Source organism: Strix aluco, chromosome 7 (assembly GCF_031877795.1).
Source record: "Strix aluco isolate bStrAlu1 chromosome 7, bStrAlu1.hap1, whole genome shotgun sequence".
NCBI classification, from domain to species: domain Eukaryota; kingdom Metazoa; phylum Chordata; class Aves; order Strigiformes; family Strigidae; genus Strix; species Strix aluco.
The window spans coordinates 1305244-1326496 of NC_133937.1; the positions used below are offsets into that span (position 1 = coordinate 1305244).

The 21253-nt window shown below is 41.2% G+C and overlaps 1 protein-coding gene across 2 annotated transcripts in view; it reads left to right on the forward strand.

Annotated features, from left to right (window-relative positions):
• PRKG1 (protein kinase cGMP-dependent 1) overlaps positions 1 to 21253 on the forward strand; it is a 533626-nt gene that overhangs the window by 502049 nt on the left and 10324 nt on the right. For both annotated transcript variants that reach the window (XM_074830170.1, XM_074830169.1), the window contains exons 11-14: positions 12234 to 12373; positions 16454 to 16543; positions 18466 to 18607; positions 20789 to 20952. In XM_074830170.1, the coding sequence (XP_074686271.1) occupies positions 12234 to 12373; positions 16454 to 16543; positions 18466 to 18607; positions 20789 to 20952 (536 nt within the window). The remainder of the gene's footprint in view (positions 1 to 12233; positions 12374 to 16453; positions 16544 to 18465; positions 18608 to 20788; positions 20953 to 21253) is intronic.

The following is a 21253-nucleotide window of genomic DNA, read 5'->3' on the forward strand; positions in this document are numbered from 1 at the left end:
TGTGAGGTTTGTTTTCATTTTTAAGGCTTTTTTGACTCCTGCTGTCAAATGTTTGAAAACCTCAAAGTGTTCCTGGAAGGTGCATGAGCTTGCCTTCATGAGGGGTTGCTTATGACACCCTCAAACCACAAGATAGGAAAGCAAATTGGACTGTTACTGATGGCCATGGGCCAGTCCTGTACCTCTGGTTTCTCACAGAATTCATTTGGAAGCTTTAAGGTGTTGACAAAAACTAAATCTTAGTGATGCATGATGCTTGTCCAGGTGTGAGGAAAAGCAGGAGTGGACATGCTCTGTCACTTCAATGGATCAGATCAGATCAGGGTTGGATAGAAATATTTGGTTCTTAGGAGACGTCCAAATCCCTAAAACCTCCAAGAAGCCCCAGTGCCACCTACACAGCCTGCCAAAGGCTATTGATGGGAAAAATGTTTCTATCCTTGTAGAGATTTTCTTCAGGGGTAGGTGCCCCTCTCCTAAGCAGGAAAATGCTTGGTGAAGCTAATTTTCTGTAGTTCTTAACCAATACTGAATTGCAGTGAATGCACACAGAAGGATAAAAGATATTTAAAATTTTAGCTTAACACTCCAGATTTTATTATTTTTCTTCGTTATTAAAACAAGAAAATATTCTTTTTGTCAAAACTGTGCCTAGAAAACCTCTTGCTTCTATCTTTTCCGTGAAAAATATATTTTATAATTCAAGGCTAAAAGTGATCTAATGCAAAATGTATCAGAGGAATTGACTTTTTCATTGCTTGAATGTGTTATGGGAGCCTGCTGGTGCATAGCAGCATTGGAATTTGTTCCTGGAAAACATTCACGTTTTTGCGCTTTCCAAGAGTCAAATTGATCAAATAAATAAAGTACATTGCAAGGAAGAGGATTTTTATAGCTTAACCTTGGCTGCTGTGGGTACGCCCCCCCAGGGCAGCTCCGTACCCTTCAGGAGGGCAACTGGTGGTGTCTGGTTGGAAATTGGAATGTCTAGGTCTTAGTTTGGGTCTTGCTGGCCAAGGAGGTATAATGCTCCCATTGGTGTGTGTTTTAATTTGCAGATGTGGTTTGTATCAATATACACTGGTTTTTCCAGACACCTCTGTGTATGCTGGCTGTTTGGAGAGGTCACCCCTTCAATGCATTCATACACAAGTACATGGTTTTTAGGCGAGACAGCCTAAAATTTAAATTCTTTTCAATTGTATAGAGATTACATGTGGAAATACCTTTTTGTCTTGCTTTTCTAGCTGGTTTTATTCTTTGTATGTCAAGAGACATTTCCAACAGATTTGCATTGATATTGTACATTGTTTGCTCAGGTTTTTGATGGCTACCTGATGGCTCTTGCAACATGCCTTGTCCTTATAGATGCTGTTCTCCTTCTTCATCCCCAGCTGGACTGTGTAATCAACTTTTATGCAGTCTTCTCTTGAGAAGAGAAACCAGCTGAGTAGTGGCTCTGCTATTTTAGATGGGGATTAGCTCTGCCACTGGAACAAGAGCCAATACAGGCTTTTGTTCACTTACAGCAGGACCTGTGTGATCCTCAATGTTTGAAAAGCAAACAGGCGGGTCAGAGACCACAGTCTGCCCAAGGGTGGTGGTGTCACATTCCTAGGACAACCCTCCCGCATTTCGGAGGGCTGCCAAGTAGGTGCAAGCTGCTCCGAGACACGTCTTGCTCAGCTGGTGGACACCTCCCTTAGCAGGGCAGAAAGAAAACAGTAGGAGCAGACTTCTTGGTTTTTAATAACATGGATTAACACATGCATCCAGTATTTTTTGCAACTCAACTTCTCAGCACTGTGTCAGTTGAGCGTCTTCTCTGTTGGGATCCAGGTGCCTCAGTAATACATTGGAATAAGGAATGTCATCTCAGGTTCATGTCCCATGAAGCACCACTTTGCAGAGGACGGGGATGTAGGTCAGGTGTCCTCAGCCTTCATAAATCACCTGTCCTGAACTTTATTGTTATTGTCTTTGTTCTTTAATTTCTTTTCAATTTAAGTCCTGTGTTTCTAATCATCTGCCCCAGGTCAGTTATTTTGGATTTAAATCAAGATTATTTTAGACAGCTCTTGAAATAAATATATTGGAGTGTCTGAACATACAGGATTAGAGTCATTATTGTGAAATCAATTCATGCAGGTGATGGCTGAGCACAGGTAGACTAAAAATCAGGTCCACGTCTGAAGACATGCCTTTTTATTGTATTGATTTATGCAGTAATCGCTTCCAACAATCACTCAGCGATGGGGAAGGAGATTTTAAATCACTCCTGTTGTTATAAATTTTGCAAAAATAATGTATTTTATCAACACCCCATCAGAAGCTTAATTGAGACTTGTTTTCAGCTACACCTTTGTTCACTTCTCAGGACAGATAAACCAGTGAAAACCTATAGACTTACCCACCATCCCTGCACGTACACAATCTTGGAGAGAGTTGTGCCTTCGGCACTCTTAGGGGCAACATATGGGTTTGGACATCCTGAAGGCAGCAGGCAATAGGCAGATTAAGGACAGTCTCAGTTTTTAGCCCTGACTTGACAAAACATTTAATCATGTTTTAACATTCAGCAGTTTTGTGGAAGTCGGTGGCACTTAGAGCACATATTTTAACCATATGGTCATTAAACCTTGGGCTGGAAGGGACCTAAAGAGATCGTCATCCAGGCAGAGACAATATACCTAACCACTTCTGACCAGCTTTCCCTAATTTGTTGTTGAAGTCTCTAGGGAAGGAGGTTCCCAGGAAGCTTTTTCCTAACATTTAACATCTCCCTGCTGTAGCCCGTAGTAGGCTTGAAATACAAATGCATACAACCCTTGAGGATGGGTTCTACGCATTTGAAGACCATTATCACATGAACCCGAAGCTCTTCTTTAAAAGAATAAATGTGCTTCTTTTGAGCTTTACATCTAATTCATGCTTTCTAGCCCTGTGATCATTCCTGTTCCTCAGTCTCCAGCTGGCTTTCACCTCTTGGAGCACCAGGCGTGTTAGTCCAATCTGGACCTTCCTATGCTCAGGTAGAGCTGGACAACTAGGGACAGCACTTTGCCACCACTAAACAGTGTCCCTTTTATTTCAAGTCATCTCTTCAATTTGTAAAAATTAGTTTGAATTCCCTTGCTCTTCTCAAAAGTGCTCCCAACCCTCACTGGCTTGATTTTAATAGGTGCAAAGTTAGTAACATTCTTCTTATTTCAAGGACCCCCTTGAAGTCCTTTTGGCTTGATGGTGGCCACTAAAAGCTAAACTCCTTTATAATATGGAGATTAATAAAGACGCATAAAAACGAAGCCTTAGTTTCAGCCACATTTTACCAGGGCTATACAAGACCTTTTTAAAATGGACAGTATGGCATTTTTCATTTTTATTCATGTTTTAAGAGAAATCTGGCCACAGATTATGAAGTGCAATGAAATTTATTATAGCCTCTAGCCTGTTTTGTAAACAAAACCATTAGTGAATTAATTAGATGGTGAGGAAAAAAACACCATAATTGTCTTCCAATAGACTGATAGATGCATAATTCAGATATTTATTAGTGGAAATTTTTAGCTGTATAGCTATGCTTTTGTTCTAGCTATTACAAAGTTTTTTATTAGAAAGATCAGTCTTCTCTTTGAAATCTCTTAATTTTGATTTTTAATTGCCAGGAATCCTTTAGCCTTCTTCCTGTTGAAAGAATAGGCATTTAGGGTGCCTTAAAGATGATGAAATTGAGATTTAAGTGAGGGATTTAAGACCAGGTACCTGAGTAAATCTCACATTCTTCTGACAATGAAACTACTGCTACTGAGCTGAGCAAACTGCTGGTTATGAAGATCTGGCCCTTTTTCTTCCTTCCGTTCTTAACCATATGCAAGATGCTTAATTTTAATGATACTGTCAGATGGGGCTGGACCACTGCAGCGCTTTTTTTTTATTTTTCTTTTGATTTTTAATTCTTAATGGAATTAAATACAACTTTTGTAGATGGAAACATATTCTTGGTGCTTGTCTGCTAATGGAAAGGGTGATGTCAAAGTTCGGAAAGATGAGATGCTGTTTGTAGCCCATCAAATATTGTCAGAGGCCAGATCAGGATATGAGCTGTCAAGCCAGAGGCTTTAGCTCCGGTTGGAAGGAGGAATAAGACATAAAAATAGGTGCTATATTGCAGACAAAGCCAAACTCAGGAGCGGGGCTGGTTCATGTGTGAGGTTAGAGAGTTTAGGTCCATGTGATACTTTCAAGAAACCACAGTAGTGAGTTTTTCCATTCGGTTTTGCATATTTTAGCTATATAACCCTTGTGCTATTTACTTTTTATTGGAATGATTTTATGCATGAAACAGTTTACATTCCTCACTGCTTTTTAGCCTTTTCCTTCTAGACATTTTTGAAAAATAATATTTACTTCTGGGCTTTATAGAAAGACACAAATTGTAATATATTTCCAAATGCCCTTGCTTATAAAAAACTTAGTCGTGCACGTTGTCAAGCATTGAATATCAATTTTCAGTACAGAAATCAAAACATAGAATTACAGGTTTTTGCACAGTTGCGTATTTGATTAAGCAACTTTAATTGTTAAATAGCTGAGGTTTTCTAAGGGCTGTACATTTTTTAGTGTATACTTAGGTGTATTCATAGAGTGTAATTTTGCAATTTATTTTCCTGTAGAGTCCCATAGTGTTCAGATTGTGATACGACATTTAATGCTTTCCCAACCAGTTGAATCTAGACTTTTTCAAAGAAAATAAGGTCACTGTCACGGACAGTTGCCACCCTGCTGCCCACTTGTAATTAATTCTTGATTCATCTTTCAAAATTTCAGCCTACAGAATACCTTTAAGCCTTCATTTTTACTCCATGATTTTTCTTTCCATCTTAGGTCTTTTTATTTAGTCTTGACCTATTTTCCAGCCTAACCCAGTCCAATCACCATGCCTGTTTGTACACAGCATGCAACTAACCCAAAACTAACATGATGTTGAGCACAAGGTGGAAAGGATATAGTGAGAAACACCAGGTAGCCTGCTTATAATTTGGATATGCAAACTACAGTTTCTCTTTAAGCCTTAGGTCAGGAGAGTGGCTGAATCTGGCCTTAAGGAGATGTGCAAAGTACCTTCAAAACCCTAACAGAGAGACCTGCAATACTGAGCACCACAATAGGCTTGAAAACATAAATATGCACGAGATATTCCCTCGCTAGACTAACAAAAAGAAACGCTGGTAAGAAAGCAAGTTGGAAGGCAAAGAATATTATTATGGGGAAATCTGTTTCATCCTGGAAGAACATAAATATATTTAGTACTAAAAGCATGCTGTACTCTTTTGCTAGGTGGGGGGAGACGTCACCGCTTTGTTCGTGCAGCAGTTCAGCTGTTGGGATTAGGAGAGCTCAGCTTGCAAGTGCTGCGCTCAGCAACAGCTGCTGCTATTTTTGTTGGTTTGAATGCATCTAGCTGGGAAACGGCGGAAAATAAAGGACCTTGGACATACTCAGCAAGCAAAAGCATTTGCACTTCGGTTCCCAAGCGCTGCAATTGAGTCGGTTATTTTTTAATATGATACAATGGTACTCACGTTTCATGATAGCACAGATTTCTGGCTCCGTTATATCCGAATAATACACATATAGCAAAATGCACAGCTAACAAAAGCCCTTTGGAAAGGCATCTTTGTCATTACAGAGGTATTGCCGTGCCCGCATGGGTAGTTCAACAGGAGACATGAGCAATAAAAAACTTGTCTGTGTGTTGTGGACACGAGAGTTCAAGAAAAGCTTCTGTCCAGCTCCTAAAAGCTCACCATTACTGTGTGTTTAGGAAAAAGCCATGTCTCCAGAGTAAATGAAATATTTTTTACTTGCACAAACTCTGCTCCGTGTGTGTTCCCATTGAGCTGAAAGCCCAGCCAGCTCCCTTGAAGATCAGCAGAAAAGGGTCCTGAGCAAAGTTTTTGTGAGTGTGGTGTCCAGACGCTGTAAAAGTTTGTGTTCAAATACCTCCATTATATCAATGTGAAGAAATCTGGAGATTTTTGAGTGGCAAACACCATTCCAGTTGTAACCTCTATGTAGCTGCCAAAATGAAGGAAGGATAATCTAAAAATATAAATATGTGTTCAGCTCTGCTTTCATGCCCTTGGGTCTGTTGCTCTTTCATGGCTTCAGGGGTCTGCACAGGGTACCATAGTGGCAAATATTATCTGTAGCAGCTCCTTGGAGAAAAAACCACAATCTTAGGGCTTCTGGGAAAACCCACAGCCATGCAAGAGCTGTAACTCACAGGCACATCTGTGGTAAATGGGAATTCAGAAAATCAGAAGTTCTTCGCTGTCTTCTCCTAGAAGAACACGCAGGAATAGAAGGACCCCCGACGTGAATGACATAGATGCAGTTAAAATAGTATATCCTCAGGCTGGGCATGGCAAGGTTCAGGCACCTCACTAGTCTTCACTGAAAATAAATCATTCTTTGGGGAGTTGTTCTACATTCTGGTAAATATTTATTAACATTTACAGTTTCTCAAGGTCAGCTTGCATTGTATCGGTTCAGCTCTCACTGGAGTTGCACGGAAATTGCTCACATTTCAGACTATATATAAAACACATATATGATTTATAGTAAACAGAGGCAGAGAAAGAGGAAGGGTAAGAAACTTACAGATACACCCATTTACTCTTTTTTCTATCGAGGTCTGGATTTTGTCTCATCAATATCCATTTTCCCGGAAAGCCTGAGAAAGCACTAAGGTGTAAAAACATATTTATTTGTACATGAATTATAGCTGTGTTTAAAAAAAGAATCAGGCCTTGAGCGTACTGTGTGTTTTGGAAGTTGCAGAAGTTTATACACCATAAAGCAAAGCAATGCTTTTGGAGTGGTTCCAGCATTTTCATATAAGCACAGGGAGCCCAGCTGAGGTCTAACGAAACAAGGACTTGGGAAAGCGAGAGATGTTGCATTTCTTCTCTTTCTCCTGTGCTCCTCCTTCTTCTCCTTCTCCTCTCCATCTCTCCTTCTCCTCTTCACTTATTTTCTCTTCCTCTTCTCCCCTGCGTTTGCATCTTGTCCCAATTCTGTAGTGTTCCTCTTCAGCGTAACTTCTCCTTGAATGTATTTTCAGATAGTGACCCATCTGTTTGGGTCCGCTCAGGGGTAGCTTTGTCATGATGACTCAGACTGCCAAAAAAACACCTGGTGACATGGGAATGGGGCACCATGCTGAAGCACAGCCAAAGGCCATGACACCGGGTGGATGATGCTTCCCACACAACTGCAAGGCATGCCGGGGGAGGGCGGCTGTGGCACTAGCACAGAAGAAAGCTGCTTGCTTCAGCTCCCGTCCCCCCCCGATGTTGTGTGGCTTCCTTGCTTCAGAGGTCTAGATGTGTGTCACGCGTGGAGAACAGGAATAGCTGCCTCTTCATGAGGCTGTGAGCTTGTGTGCTAGAAAGGGGCTAAAAGATGGAGGAGCATGACTCTTCCCATGTAGCCTTGTCCAGTTAATACCTGCTGGTTGAAGATGCAGCCACAGCTCCAAATGTCCGTGTGATATCCCATCACCGCACTGCTCGGACCAGAATATTTTGCAAAATTTATATGTGTATATTTATTTTATATTATATTCATGTTTATATTTGATATGCATATAAACATGTATGCAATATACATTATATACTTTTTATATTTTTATGCAAATATACAAAATAAATCCAACTATTTCTTATTCTATTTTGCTTCTACAATTGGCTCGTTTAATTATAAACAACATTTCTGCTGTTATTTTTGTCACTAGCATGCAGTTCATTTCCTGGATCAGAATCCTGCAGAATGACCTAATCTAATTAATTTTATCTCCCCTGTCTCTGGCTTTCTACATCACCTCTTTAAGGTGGTGTTTGGACTTTATTTAACTATGCATCCAGTTGCATTTTCTTGTGTTTTGGAGAGAAAATATATTCCTGTTACACAGCTGAAAGGGCTTATATCCTCCAGAGGTTCATTTGTAACACAGAGGGCAAGAGGTCAACCAGATTCACCAGGAGAGAGTCTGTCCAGGAGAGCATCAGTAGTAACTATATCTTTACCAGGGTTCACTATTTTAGGGATTATTACACTGGAAAGCATGATCTGGGTCTGCTCTTGGCAGAGGTTTGCTGTTCAGCCTGTTTTGCATTTTGCCATTAAGCCCGTGCAAGTTGGAGGCAGAACTGCAGGCGTGGACCACGTGCCAGAGCTCGGTCATGGGATGGACATAAAATGGAAAGCTGAAACATGTGTATGAAGGTGGAGAGAAAGGGAAGGAGTATACTCAGTGCTATAAATTTTATGTCTAATTTTTCCCTGACGCTGGGCCTTTCAGCAGATATGCAACTTCAGTATCATTGTTGAATGTGGACATTTATGGTGGCTTTGATGTTTGCTCTTATCATCAGTGCACTGAATCTCCCAGAGAGATAATTTTGGAGTTTTTTGTGCTGGTGGAAGTGCAATGACTGGGTAAGGCAAATGCAAGGAGAGGAGTGAAAAAAGGAGGAGGGAAGGGACCAGAAATTCTTTTAACTTGAAAAAAGAAAAGGTTGAGGGAGATGGAGGCTGGTAGTTACCCTGTGTTGATCCTCTTAGTGGCTCAGATGCTCTAGGAGAAAAGTGATTGAAACCCAAGGCTCCAGCAGGTCTCCACCGAATCAATAGTCCCAGGGCCTTTGAAATGTAAGATGTTGCTTCCAAGTGAGTGAAACTGATCTCGTGATCTGTGTAGCAAGGATGGCTCCTTTGTAAACTGCCTTCCTGGAAAACTGCACGCTTTTCCCTTTTCTGAAGCATTTGTGAGATTTTTGTGGTGGGTTTCTTTGGGAGGCTGAGCTTCCTGCCCAACGTATCCACCTCCTTCTGTGCCAAGAGTCAAAATCCTTGTGGTTTCTGTGGCTCCTTGTGCTATTTTTCTCATTATGATTGGAGGACGGGGTTTTCTTAGCAGCCCTTTCTCATCTTCTCAACATTAAACCTTTTTCTTCTTTTTTTAAATAAAAAGTCCAGGTGACTCCTGGATATATTTTCTTCTACTTTTGAAATGAGATTGGGATTAGACATGGGATTTTTTTCTATTAACTGTCATGAGCTTAATATTAAAAAGTACTGTCTGTAAGACGAACAGAAATGAACCTGGAGTTCCCCAGCTTTACATCATAAAAATAATCCTCACAGTTACCACATTTGACAGGAACACCAAAACAAGGGGAGGACTCAGGCATGTTGAAGAAGGAGGAGAGGTTTGCAGGGTTCATTTTGCAGGTGGACAACCCGGTGATCCAAAATTTAAGCCTCAGATTTTGTACCTCAGCAGCTGGTTTTGGTGCATCGTCACGTTTCATGCAAATTAATCCCCCTACGCTCTCAAACTCTCACAAATCCTCTGCCTTATGAAGCACGACAGGCGTGGGAATGGAAAATGGATCTAAATTCTCCTGTGGCATTAGGTCAAAGTCTTGCATTAGCTAATTGTAGCCACCTGATTGTTCTATGTTTAAACAATTTTGGCAGTTATAACATCATCAAACACCAAATAAACCCCCTGCCTTCTGCTTCCTTATAATAATTTCCTTTCCTGTACTTATTTTGAAGCTGTGCAGGTGCATATAGGAAAGCAGGTTACTTCCCCAGACTCCATCATGTGCCCAGGCATCCCTGAAAAAACAGTAATTAATAAAAGAAATAGCCTTTTTAATGAAGGACACAAAAATTAGGTAGTCAGAATCCATGGTATTAGAATGATAATACCAGAAGGGGACACATTGAGAATTATTCATACTATCCTTTATTATAAAATACTGGATTTCATACATCTGAGCCTTCACCAGGTGGTGGGGTTTATTTTTAAGACCAACGTCTAGTACAGATTAACGTCAAGAAACAGGAGTTTATGTTTCAAGTAAGTTTAGAGTGCTAAATACCTTTTTTTTTCTTTTTTTAAAAAATTGTTTCATGTCCAAATTGATCGAGAAGTGTTCAAATCTTCTACTAGAGCTACTTTCTTGGTTCCACTGTTCATTTATTATTTGTCTGTGGACAGTGTAACCTTAAAAATTACAGACTGAAAGAAAACAAATCTCATCTGTAATATCTAATGGAGATTTGAACAGACTTGTGTTTGAAATTATTTGTGTGGCAGCTAATTATGCTTGTCCATCACCAGATGGACAGGTCTGATGGGGAACCGAGCAATCTGTATTACCACCAAAAGCAACGGGGATAAATTCTTCAGAAGTGTATGCTTAGTCATACTAAACCTTATTTTTTTTCAAGTTCTGGTAAATTCTGCTCAGCCCAGATTTTACCTCAACTTTTATCATGTCCTCATTCCCTGTGTGTGACCTCACTCCTACCCCTGCTTCCCTGAAACAGCCTGGTTTGATTGAGATGGGTCAATATCTAATAATTTAGTTCAGCAGTTGAAATAAAGTCCATATGTGATTTATTCAAAGTGAAAAAAAAAAGAAAACAAACCCTAACCCCAAACAAAAAATGTTTTTTATCACTTTCGGTCTGCCATAAATGCAGAATTTCTTTCTGCTTTGAGCTGTGGTCAAACCACACAGCAAAAGCAATCCTGTGTAGCACCAGTTCAATAAAGAACTGAGCAGCTCTACTGCATAGATGAGGAAAAATGTTTTTCTTTATTTTATGTGGATTGTTTAAGTCTTTGTACCCTGTCTCCCTGAAGATTAAATGGCAAACACAGGCTTCATGCAAGGATAATAATTACGAGTCTCAGTGTGAAATGCAGAATGCCATCTCTGGAAAAAGAAAAGTTTCATGTGGTCTTGGAAATGCTTGCAGCTACAGGGAAAATAAAAAGCCACAAATCCGGGGACCAAAACCCCAAGTGATTTTAAAACAGATAGAGAAATGCATACCTATATACATATTATAGAACTTAATGATGAAAACTTTGGCCATAGATGGGTCGACTCTTGTTTATTAGGGTTTATTTCTGAATGGCTTGTGGTGCTGTTGGAAGCCTCTTTGCCAGCTGATAATAAGCCTTTTGGGTTTGATTTTCTTAAACTGTGTCTTTGTGGACATCAGATTATCAGTTTGATTTCTGACAAAGACAGGATGCTGAGGAAACCATGCCTCCTTGCATTTTCTCTGCACCTGAACCATTACGTGAACACAGTAGATGCAGAGGAAACTGTTCAAGGTTATGGTATGCAGCCTAGGAAACGTGTGGAAGGTGCCATGTCTCATATCAGCCCACATTTCTGTTACCAAGAAAATAAAAAAATAGATATTATATTAAATAAATTGTGACTTCATGAATGTTGTCTCCTAATCTTAAAGGCGAACTGGGTTTCTGATGGTGCTTGATGACAGACAAGCCACTTGTCTGCTGGCTGAATCCAACTTCCTACAAGAAAACCAGAATAGAAGTTGCCAAGTGGCACCTCTTACTATAAAGGGGGGGGAAAGCATTTAACTGGCAATATTATTGTGAGGGGGGAAAGCATTTAACTGGCAATATTATTGTGAGCAGTTGCTGGGGGAATTTAGCAAACCAAGAGGCCTGGTAGTTCAATGACGAGGTTCCTTTCTCGTTTGGTGGTAACTAAGAGGGGATGGCCAAGATGGAAAGGATGACTGCCTTCCAGCTGTCTTTGGGATGGGTGCCGGTCCCTCAGAGCAGGCTGGGGATGGCTCAGGGTTCAGAAGTTACCAGGGTTACGCCGGCAAGCAAGCAAACAACTCTCTTCAACCTTGTCTTGGGAAATCAGGCTAAAAATAGGTTGCTGAGGCTTAAGGTTAAAAGTAAAGACGTGACCAAGCAGTGCCGTTGAAAAGACAGCTCTGCTCGTCCTCTACAAACATCCAAGGACTGCATTTCCCTGCCAGAGCCAATGTATTTGTTACTATCTGTAGAAAAAGGCTTTGTGAAAGTTGTACATTAGCTAGCAACATCTTCTGACCTGAGAGCGACATTGATGGTTAGGTTTTCCCTAAAACACATGCAGTTTTAGAAAAAGCTTTTTTATTTAGCAATACGTCAAGTATTTAGAAATCTGGTTCATACCAAAGTGAAGCTGGTGACTGAAGAGGTGAGAGGAATTATTTGAAGGTAGGGTGGTGAGATTTGAAGGTAGGTTGGTGGGATTACTGGATCCCCATGCAGTTGGTCTGGTCACAGTTTGACACTCTGCTTCTAACCGTTCCATTTGCCTACTTTACCCAAGGTCCAGCTGAAAAGCGAAGAATCAAAAACATTTGCCATGAAAATACTGAAGAAACGTCACATCGTGGACACGAGGCAGCAGGAGCACATCCGTTCGGAGAAGCAGATCATGCAAAGCGCGCACTCAGACTTCATCGTAAGGTACCATCCCTCTGTCTTACGTGCTGCCATAGGGGACCAAAGCACAGCCAATCTCGGCATTCCACAAAACCACATAGGAATAATCCATCCATCACATGAAAAACCCTTTAGCCATAGCTTCCCCGCAAGGTACTGCAGATACAGTGCTTGGAATAAGGTCTTCTCCAGGCAAACATGAGATTACTCCATCCGTGGAGGACGTCCACCCAAGCCTAAATTTAATTCATGTCTTAACTGGTTTGCACTGGCCCCATGCCATGCTCACATGGCTTTGTGGCTTCTGCAGCAAGCACACCCCCAGCCTGCAGCCTGAGCAGAGCTTGCCGATGCTGGCAGGCAATGCTCCCTTACATATAGGCACCATGACTTCGCATTGCCCCTGCTCAAGGTTAATTTTCCTTTTTCTTCTGAATTTCTGAATTTTCCTTCCCTCAAAGGGAAGCTGGAAGGCAGGGTTTAATATTTTGAGATCATGCACTGCCATGGGAATAAAGAGTTATCTGCAACATTTCTCTTTAGGGTGTATTAGATAAATCCAGATCAGCATCCCTTGACTCGTCATGGGCAAATGCACTAAAATCATATCTCTCCCCCAAACCTAAGCAGATGCAGTTCTTCAGTGAATAAAATCAGGTGCCAAGCCTTTTTGGGTTTTTTAACCCTAATAGAGAAGTTCTTTGACTCTTCAGGGGTTGTGAGTAACTTTCAGCAGGAAGCAGAGATGGTTCTTTATATGGTTTAGGTCAGGGTAAGAGCAGTGGGTGGTGAGGACCCCCGGCAGGGCAATGCATTTCCCTGAGCTGGAGGTATCTAAAAGGGCAGCCTTTTATCTCAGCCAAGGGTGCTTCGTCCCACCCTCAAAGAGAAGCGTGAAACATTTGCCTTTTGCCAGAGGAGATCAACCCCGCTCCCAAAAATTGCTCCGGAGAGACATGCTAACCCAAGGGCGAAACCAAACCCCTGTGATAAATGTAAAGGCAAGCACGTGGCTGGGACGGCCACCCATCAGTCGCTGAGGGGGTGTTTCCTTCCCAGGCTGATCCCTGGGATTCCCCCAGAGCCTGTGGCTTTGCCTCTGATTCATGGGTGACAACTGCAGCCTGACACCCTACCCGGCTGCAGTTTCCTTCATGCTGTAATATTTGATTCACAAACATGCTCCCGTTACCTAGGCTAAAGCCAAATATACCTTGCAGGCTATTTCAGCCTATAGATTTATTTTCTGAAGCCTGAGCTGTCTCGGGATAGGGATGTAAAGGGAGATGAAGTGCAGGGCCAGCCAAGCGGAGGGACATTTTGACACCATTTCCAGAAATGCCCCCTCCTAAATAAAAAGCCTGAGCTTGCAAATATTTCTTAATGGAGCCACTGATATTCATAGCTAACAAAATTAATACTTCATTCCCACTTTTTATTCTTTCAGCAGGCGAGTGAAAAAGGGATGCGTTAGCCATAGGTCTTTTCCTTCCATATCATACAATAATTCCCATCCTTTACAGTAACAAGCCTTCATAAACTATTTTTAATACCCTGTGGAAATCCTGCACTGGGAAGGGACTTCCTAGGTCATAAAGTCCAAACTTTTACTATCGCATGCGCTGCAACTAGAATGTATCTGATTTATCAAACTCTATCTGCTTTTCCCCCTCACTGCTTCCTTTGCACATCCATGGGGATTTGAAATTGTCTTATAGTTACTATCCTAAAATTATTCATAACCTGCTTATACCCTTTCTTGGGCCAGCTGGGATAATATTTTTCTGGTATGGTACAGGCAGAATTCTTATGACTTTGATAAATTAATTGTGTTTTGAGATGTTGGGTGAAAGGCGAGTTTAAAATTATCTTGGAGCAAGGACACAAACTCTGGGACATCAGAGAGAAAGACAAAATTCTGAAGGAACTCAATTATTTTCTTTATTAATCATGAAACTGTTTGCTAAAAATCTTTGAAGAACAGTTCAGTTTGGTTATTAAAATGCATTAAACCAGACAAAAGAAGCAGAACAGGCCAAGTGCCACTAAATAAAATTTACTTGTAGATAAACTAAAAGAAGCTCACAGAACAAAATGCTCTGGGTTTGATAAAGGGCCAAACAAGTGTTGAGCAGTGGATGTCTGCACTGGATCTGCAAATAGTTAGATGAATAAGAAAATAAATAAAAAATGAATTCAAATATTGTGACATTTCAAACTTAAGACTGTTTGATCTACTGAAATAATACGATTCCATCATGTATAAACATTATGCTTCCATTACAGTTGATAAATATTTGATTTTTTTTTCCTGCATATTTTAGGCCAGATGTGATGCCCATAAAATTTTATGGAAAGTAGTTTTTCATAAGGGCTACCTTAACTTAAGAAAGTAATGACTTATTTAAGTAGTAATTACCGAGCAATTAAAAAAAATTAGTTATTCTGTGAGTTTTCTGTAAACCTTAATGTAGATGAAATGTTTATTAAGATAAATTACATTTTGTCCAACTGGCAAGAAATAGGACTTTTTTGTTAAACTCATAAATTTTAACCATATGAAATGGTCAGTGAGGTTGTTCCAACTTTTTCTGAGAAGCATGTCATAACTGAAGTTTTAAATGTCAACATAGTTAATACTGGAGTAAGGAAGGATCTGAAACACTGGTTTATTTTTTTTTTCCTTTAAATTTTGTTGTGGCTGCAAGTAGTACCTATTAGCTACAGAATATTTCCCAGGCAGATAAGCACTGAGCATAATTCAGTACCCAAACCCCTGCCTACATCACAGCTGCACCTGCTGGGATCTTTTTCTGTTAAACGTGTCAAAAATAGAGCGTGTAACTGCTGCTAAGCCGCATGCTGGATGCTACACAAACACAGATAGGAGACAAATGTTGTCTAACATTGTGATGTGAAAGTGTATTGGAGCCAATCTGTAGCTGCTGGGATGTTTCTCCACGTACCTTAAGTTAATATTTAACTTAATGCCTTCGAAAGGAACCAAGTCATGCTGTGTTTTCCCCCCAGTCCATAAAAGCTCCATAAAAGATATTACTGACTGGATTTATCACTAGCTGGGAAGAGCTAGAATATGCAAAACCACCTGTTTCAATTTATATTGTTTTGCATCAGCCCTTTAATTTTTAACTCTTGGAAACTCCCATGAATGCAGCAATTACACCATAACAGAATATCCCTCAACATCCCTTTATGCTGCAGAGCTCAGATTTTTAAAATTAATTTCTAAATAGTGCAGCTGCAAAGAAACCTTTCCAGAATCTGCATACAGCAGGCTCATTCCTGCAGGCAACCTGTACTGATATAACCACAGATGTAACTAGAAGTACAAAAGTGGTTCAACATTAAAATTAAGTAAATGCTAAATTCCCTATTTTTATTTCCATAGTTTTATAGTTCCATTTGTTTAATATATCATATTAAACACAGAGCACAGATTTTACTGCACAATTTAAATTACACCTGAGAAGGAGGACAGTTTCATAAAGTCTGGCCTATCCATCCCTTTACACAACTTTTCCTCCACATTCAGTCCCTGGGAGGCAGAGGAAGAGCACTTTTAAATACCTGCATGTCAGTGGGTTCTCTTTAAACTCTACCAGATCAGTGGGTTTCAGTTCTGAAATTAATCACAAATTGGGTGACTCTCCTTTGAAATGATCAAATGGAGGGAAGGCTTCCAATCTGCAGCCAGACTCTGTAGCATGAAGAATAAATGATATGGACGTTATAAAAAATGGTAGGAAAACTCCTCTTTCAAGCACATCTGGAAAGCCAAGAGTCAGGTTATGCAGTTAGAAATGGCAGATTTTATATATAGCACCGAGAGTAGTGGTGACCTCTTCTTCTGAGGTCCATGATACACTTCACCACTCAGATGCCCATCCTTTTCTGCTGAAATATTTCCCACCCAAGAAAAGACATTGAAATGATCACCTTAAATGTAGCACTAGCTCTGAAACATTCCCCTTAGTCTTGTGGTGCTTCCTGGGATGAAGCCCACCTTCTGTGGGAAGTGGGAATGATTGGTGTCTTCACTTGTGTTGTGAATTTATTTATGATTTCCTCATTTGCCAATGACAGGCTCTACAGGACGTTCAAGGACAGCAAGTACCTCTACATGCTGATGGAAGCCTGTCTAGGTGGAGAGCTCTGGACAATTCTCAGGGACAGGTGAGTTGTAAGAAACTATTGTCCTACAAAGTGGAATATTTTCTAATATGCCTCCACATAACCAAAGGTCTTTATCTTTCATGGGCAAAATCTAGATCTTACCATGTTATGTTTGATTTAAGATGGCAGAAAGGTGAAAAGCTATTTTTGTTCCTATGCAGTTGATTAGGAAGTGAATCTAGTTATAACTGAGAATAAGGACTGATTTAGGTTGTATCCGACATGTACAGGGCTTTATGTAAGTGGAAACTTACCCAGAGCTACTTTGTCATGGCCTCATTGAAAAAATATAGAAGGTAGCGATGGTAGCGATGGTAGTCATGTGATAAAGATCATCTACGACAAGTCTTTGACTGCCCGTTTCCTGTGTCTTCATCTTTAAAAGGTACCCCTAAATAGCTGGCATCATATTTTAATTTTAATCAAAAGAACTAATTGTTTCATTAAATCGATTTTTAATTACGTAGAACAACCTTTTGCAAGCACAGAAATTACGGCCGTGTCCTTGGTGTCATCTCAGTGTTTGCTCTGCTGCCCACCCTCTGTGACTGTGAATAGCAACATCCATCTCTATCATGGAGACGGGTATCACAGATATCATCCGTCTCTATCATGAATGCACTGTGATAAATAATAACTATTAATATTTCTTAATATTTATGACATAGTCAGGTATGATAGCAATGAACAGGAGGAAGTCAATAGTTCTGCATGGGCTTTTAGTCCAGATATCACATACTACACAAGGGCCGCTCATCAAAGTGGGAAACAGGATCACGCATCAAATCCACGCCCTGCAAGGAGCACTATGCTATCGGGATACAGAAATGACATGGAAAAAAAGTAGTTAAGAAAGCATGTAATTACATCCCGCGCCGTAATGCACAAGCTAATGTGGTCCTGGTATTTCCTGCCTTGGGAGGGTTTGACCTTGCAGCGTTTGTTTTTGGGTGTTGGTGAGTAGGTGGCAGGTGGGTTGTATGGGTGCACATGGGATATGCACATAATATGCCCATGGAGCAGGAAAAGATGCAGTGAATTGCATGTAAGTATGTAGTAGGCTCATAATCGGAATATAATTAAATTTAGAAAGTAAAAGAAATGCATCAGAAAGATTGATCAGAAAGCAAAGATCAAATTCTTTTTTAATTACCTAGAATTAATGTTTTGTAATTCTTCCTTTTCCTAACAGCATGCCTTCTCCAGACCATTAAAACGAGAACTGTAGCAGTTAGCAGGTGCCAGGTGGTATTTCGCCTTGTCTTTGTCAGAGCCTGATGATTTCATCTTTAATTCACTCAGCTCTAAATTGTGGTTCTGCTGCCACCTAGCTTAGCTCCCACCGCCAGCTCCTGGCAGGCAGGGGGATATGGTTTCCTTCAGAAAACTGGTTGAAAACTGGTGCTGAAATGAGGATCCAAAAGTGTAGTTTATACTGAATTTGCAATTAACAATTCAAGTCCCAGCAACTGTAATTTTTCTGCCTTTTGTCATAGTTATGAACATTAGCACTGGAGTTCTCGATCTCCGCAGCTCAAAATAGGTTTAGCCCCTGAAAGTCAAAGGTAAAATAGTTTTTAGCACCCAAAAGTCAAAAGTTATAATAAAAAAAAAAAAAAATCACTTTTTGCTTACAAGACAATGATTTGTAAATTTTACTTCTACAAGAAGAAATTATAAAATAAAGCCTAAAGTATTTTAGATACGAATGTTTGATGTGAAGGTGGGTTGAAGGCAAAGATACTAACTTCCAAAATGGAAATGCAATTAAATTTATATATAAAGGTAAGCTTAGCAACAGGCACTTTCAGGGTATTACAGTGATTCTACTGAATTGTATAGATATTTTATCAGTAGGGTGAAGTCCAGTAAGGGAAGGGATCTCATTGCTTTATCCTCTTTCCCTCTCTTGTTTTACGTAGAGGTTCATTTGAGGATTCGACAACCAGGTTTTACACAGCATGTGTGGTCGAAGCTTTTGCCTATTTGCATTCCAAAGGGATCATTTATAGGGACCTCAAGCCAGAAAACCTCATTCTGGATCATCGAGGTTATGCCAAACTGGTGAGTGCCCGCAATATCTGGTTTGCCAAAAAAAGCCACCGCTGCTACCGGACAACTGGTGTTAGGGATAGAGGAGACACAGGATTGGCCACAGGATTGGCCATAGAGGGTCAGAAGCAAAGTCCACCCAGCCCAGGATCCTGTCTCTGACGGTGGCCATCAGTAGATGCTGATATGAGATCAGGGCAGGGCTGTCATCACCCACCACCAGGATGTTTTCCCAACCTTCAGCGGGCTGAGGCTCAGGGTAAAACTGAGCTGGGAAGCACTAATTCTGGCTTAAAATTCAGATCTGTGATCCTGAAGTGGAAATGTTTAGAGAAGAGCGTCAAGAGAAATCCATCCAGCTGTTTTGGAGCTACTGAAAGACTGAAAAATAACTTCAAAATAGGTGGCTTAAAATATTGGTGGGAGAGGGGGAGGACTTAGATCTGTGGGATTTATAGGCAAAATTTTGCAAGCTGCTGTTTCTGTGTCAGGTCCTTTGTGTAAGCAACAACAAAAAAAGGTGTTCTTAATAGAAATATTAATCAAGACTCTGTCATAGCAAGAAATTATTAATTGCTCTGGACTCTGTAGCTGAACTGTGGCCAGTACACCTTCTTGCTTTATAAGGTCCAGTTGTGTTTTACCACCAATAACACACCTGACTTATCTGTGGAAAGTCCTCTGGGATGACTGCGTAAAGCTCTGCCTGAAACTGCTCTTTCCAGAAGGTCATGGTCCTTCTCGGTGCTGTCCCCTTGCAGGGTCCACCTCCTCAAGCCAGGATGGCAGTGTGTGCAAGACCTCCACCCCTCAAATTAGGGCATTACTGATGGATTTTCACTGTATTGCTTTGTTCACTCATTACTTTTTTGCCTCAGAAATCACTGTAGAGGTGGCCTGAATGTAAGGTACACCCCAGTTGCCAGGTGAGACCATAGAGAGGGGGAAACAGAAAGAAAGACTTCCCTTGGTGGGAGGTGCTGGAGGATGTGGGCACTTAGGAAGCCATCAGTGAAGGCCGGGGCAATGCAATCCTAAAAAGAGCTGCATGCAAGAAGGGCTGATGCCCTCCCTGAGAGTCATGGCAGGCCAAGGTTTCTGCCTCTCGGCTTGGGGACTCCTGCCTGCCTTTGGGAAGGGAAACCCAGGAATGGCATCAGCAGGTGGGAGCAGTAAGTCAGACCATCTCTGTCATGGACCTTTATGTCCTGGTGGCAGCCACCATGTCTCACTGTGACACTAAGTCTAATGAATGACATCAGAGTTTATCCTCTACAGCATTTTGCTAAAGCTGGGTGGATCCAGTGAGGTGTCAGATGGTTGAGGAGAATTAGGTGCAGTACTGTCTTTCTTCCCACCACAGGAGGATCTGGACTAGGGTCTGTGCTGGTCCTGTCACCAACGCCCAGCTCCTTAGACATTTTGATCTTCATGGACACATCCATGATGGCACAAGAAGTGTCCCAGATCCCTTGTGGGACTGTGACCATGTAGGACATTTTGCTGCTGACCAGCTCAAGGTGTAGGAGCAACTCACAGCCATCAAGGGACAGCAGAGTGTGCTACAGACCACAGCTCAGGACCAGCACAGCACGGAGGCAGGGGAGGACAGAGTGGGTAGAACTAGAAATAGTAAGCCTATTAACCTGAGTTCTGCCTGGGCCCCAAAGGACAGCTTCAGTTCCCAGTATAATCTGATTTTCTGTGCTTGCCGGTGCCATAGGGGCACTGTTATAGGGACACACTAAGGTGTGTAAGCACACCAGTATGTCCCAATAGCCTCAAGCAAATTGGGAGAACACTTGTACTCTTGGGAGAGAAATCTGATCTTTTCAGTAGGTGCCAAAATGGTCAGCAGTAGAAATAATTCCTTACTCAGGTTAAGGCTGGGAGTTTAAAAAAAAAAAAAAAAAGGCAAAATAAATCAACCTGAGCTGTGAATGCTAAGTTACATCTCCAAAGAAACCCTCCATGCTGGCATTTGTTGTTCTTTTCTCACAAGAACCGAAGGATAAATCAGTGAAAAGGTCACTGCGGGTGCCTGGTTCTGGAACGACCCACAATGCTTTAGTTAGGACAATATTCCCACGAGGAAACCTCCTTTCTGCTTTGCTTCACTTCAAGAGGAGCAGAGCACATGGCTGACGTTGCCTCTCGTGCTCTGCCCTCATGGTACTCTGCTCCTTTCCACAGGTCGATTTTGGCTTTGCAAAGAAAATAGGATTTGGAAAGAAAACATGGACTTTTTGTGGAACCCCAGAGTACGTAGCCCCCGAGATCATCCTGAACAAAGGTCATGACATTTCGGCAGACTACTGGTCACTGGGAATCTTAATGTATGAACTCCTGACTGGCAGGTATGGGCATTGGGGCCGGCACCGCTGCTGAAAATAGATCCAAATATTTCTGCCATTGTCACCCTGATTAGGCAAGGGGAAGGTTCAGAGCTGGCCTGTGCTGTAGCGGCACAGCACTGTGCTGCTGAACCTAATAATTAGTTTTCCCACTTTAAATTACAGCTTCCACACAGACCTCTCAAAGGGCAAGACATGAGTAGGCTTTTTAGGAAGTGCTGTGAAATGACACCTAAAACCTCATTTTTTTGGCCCTGAACTAGAACTGAGAGCGAGCTGAACATGGTGAGGAAAGGGTTTGCAA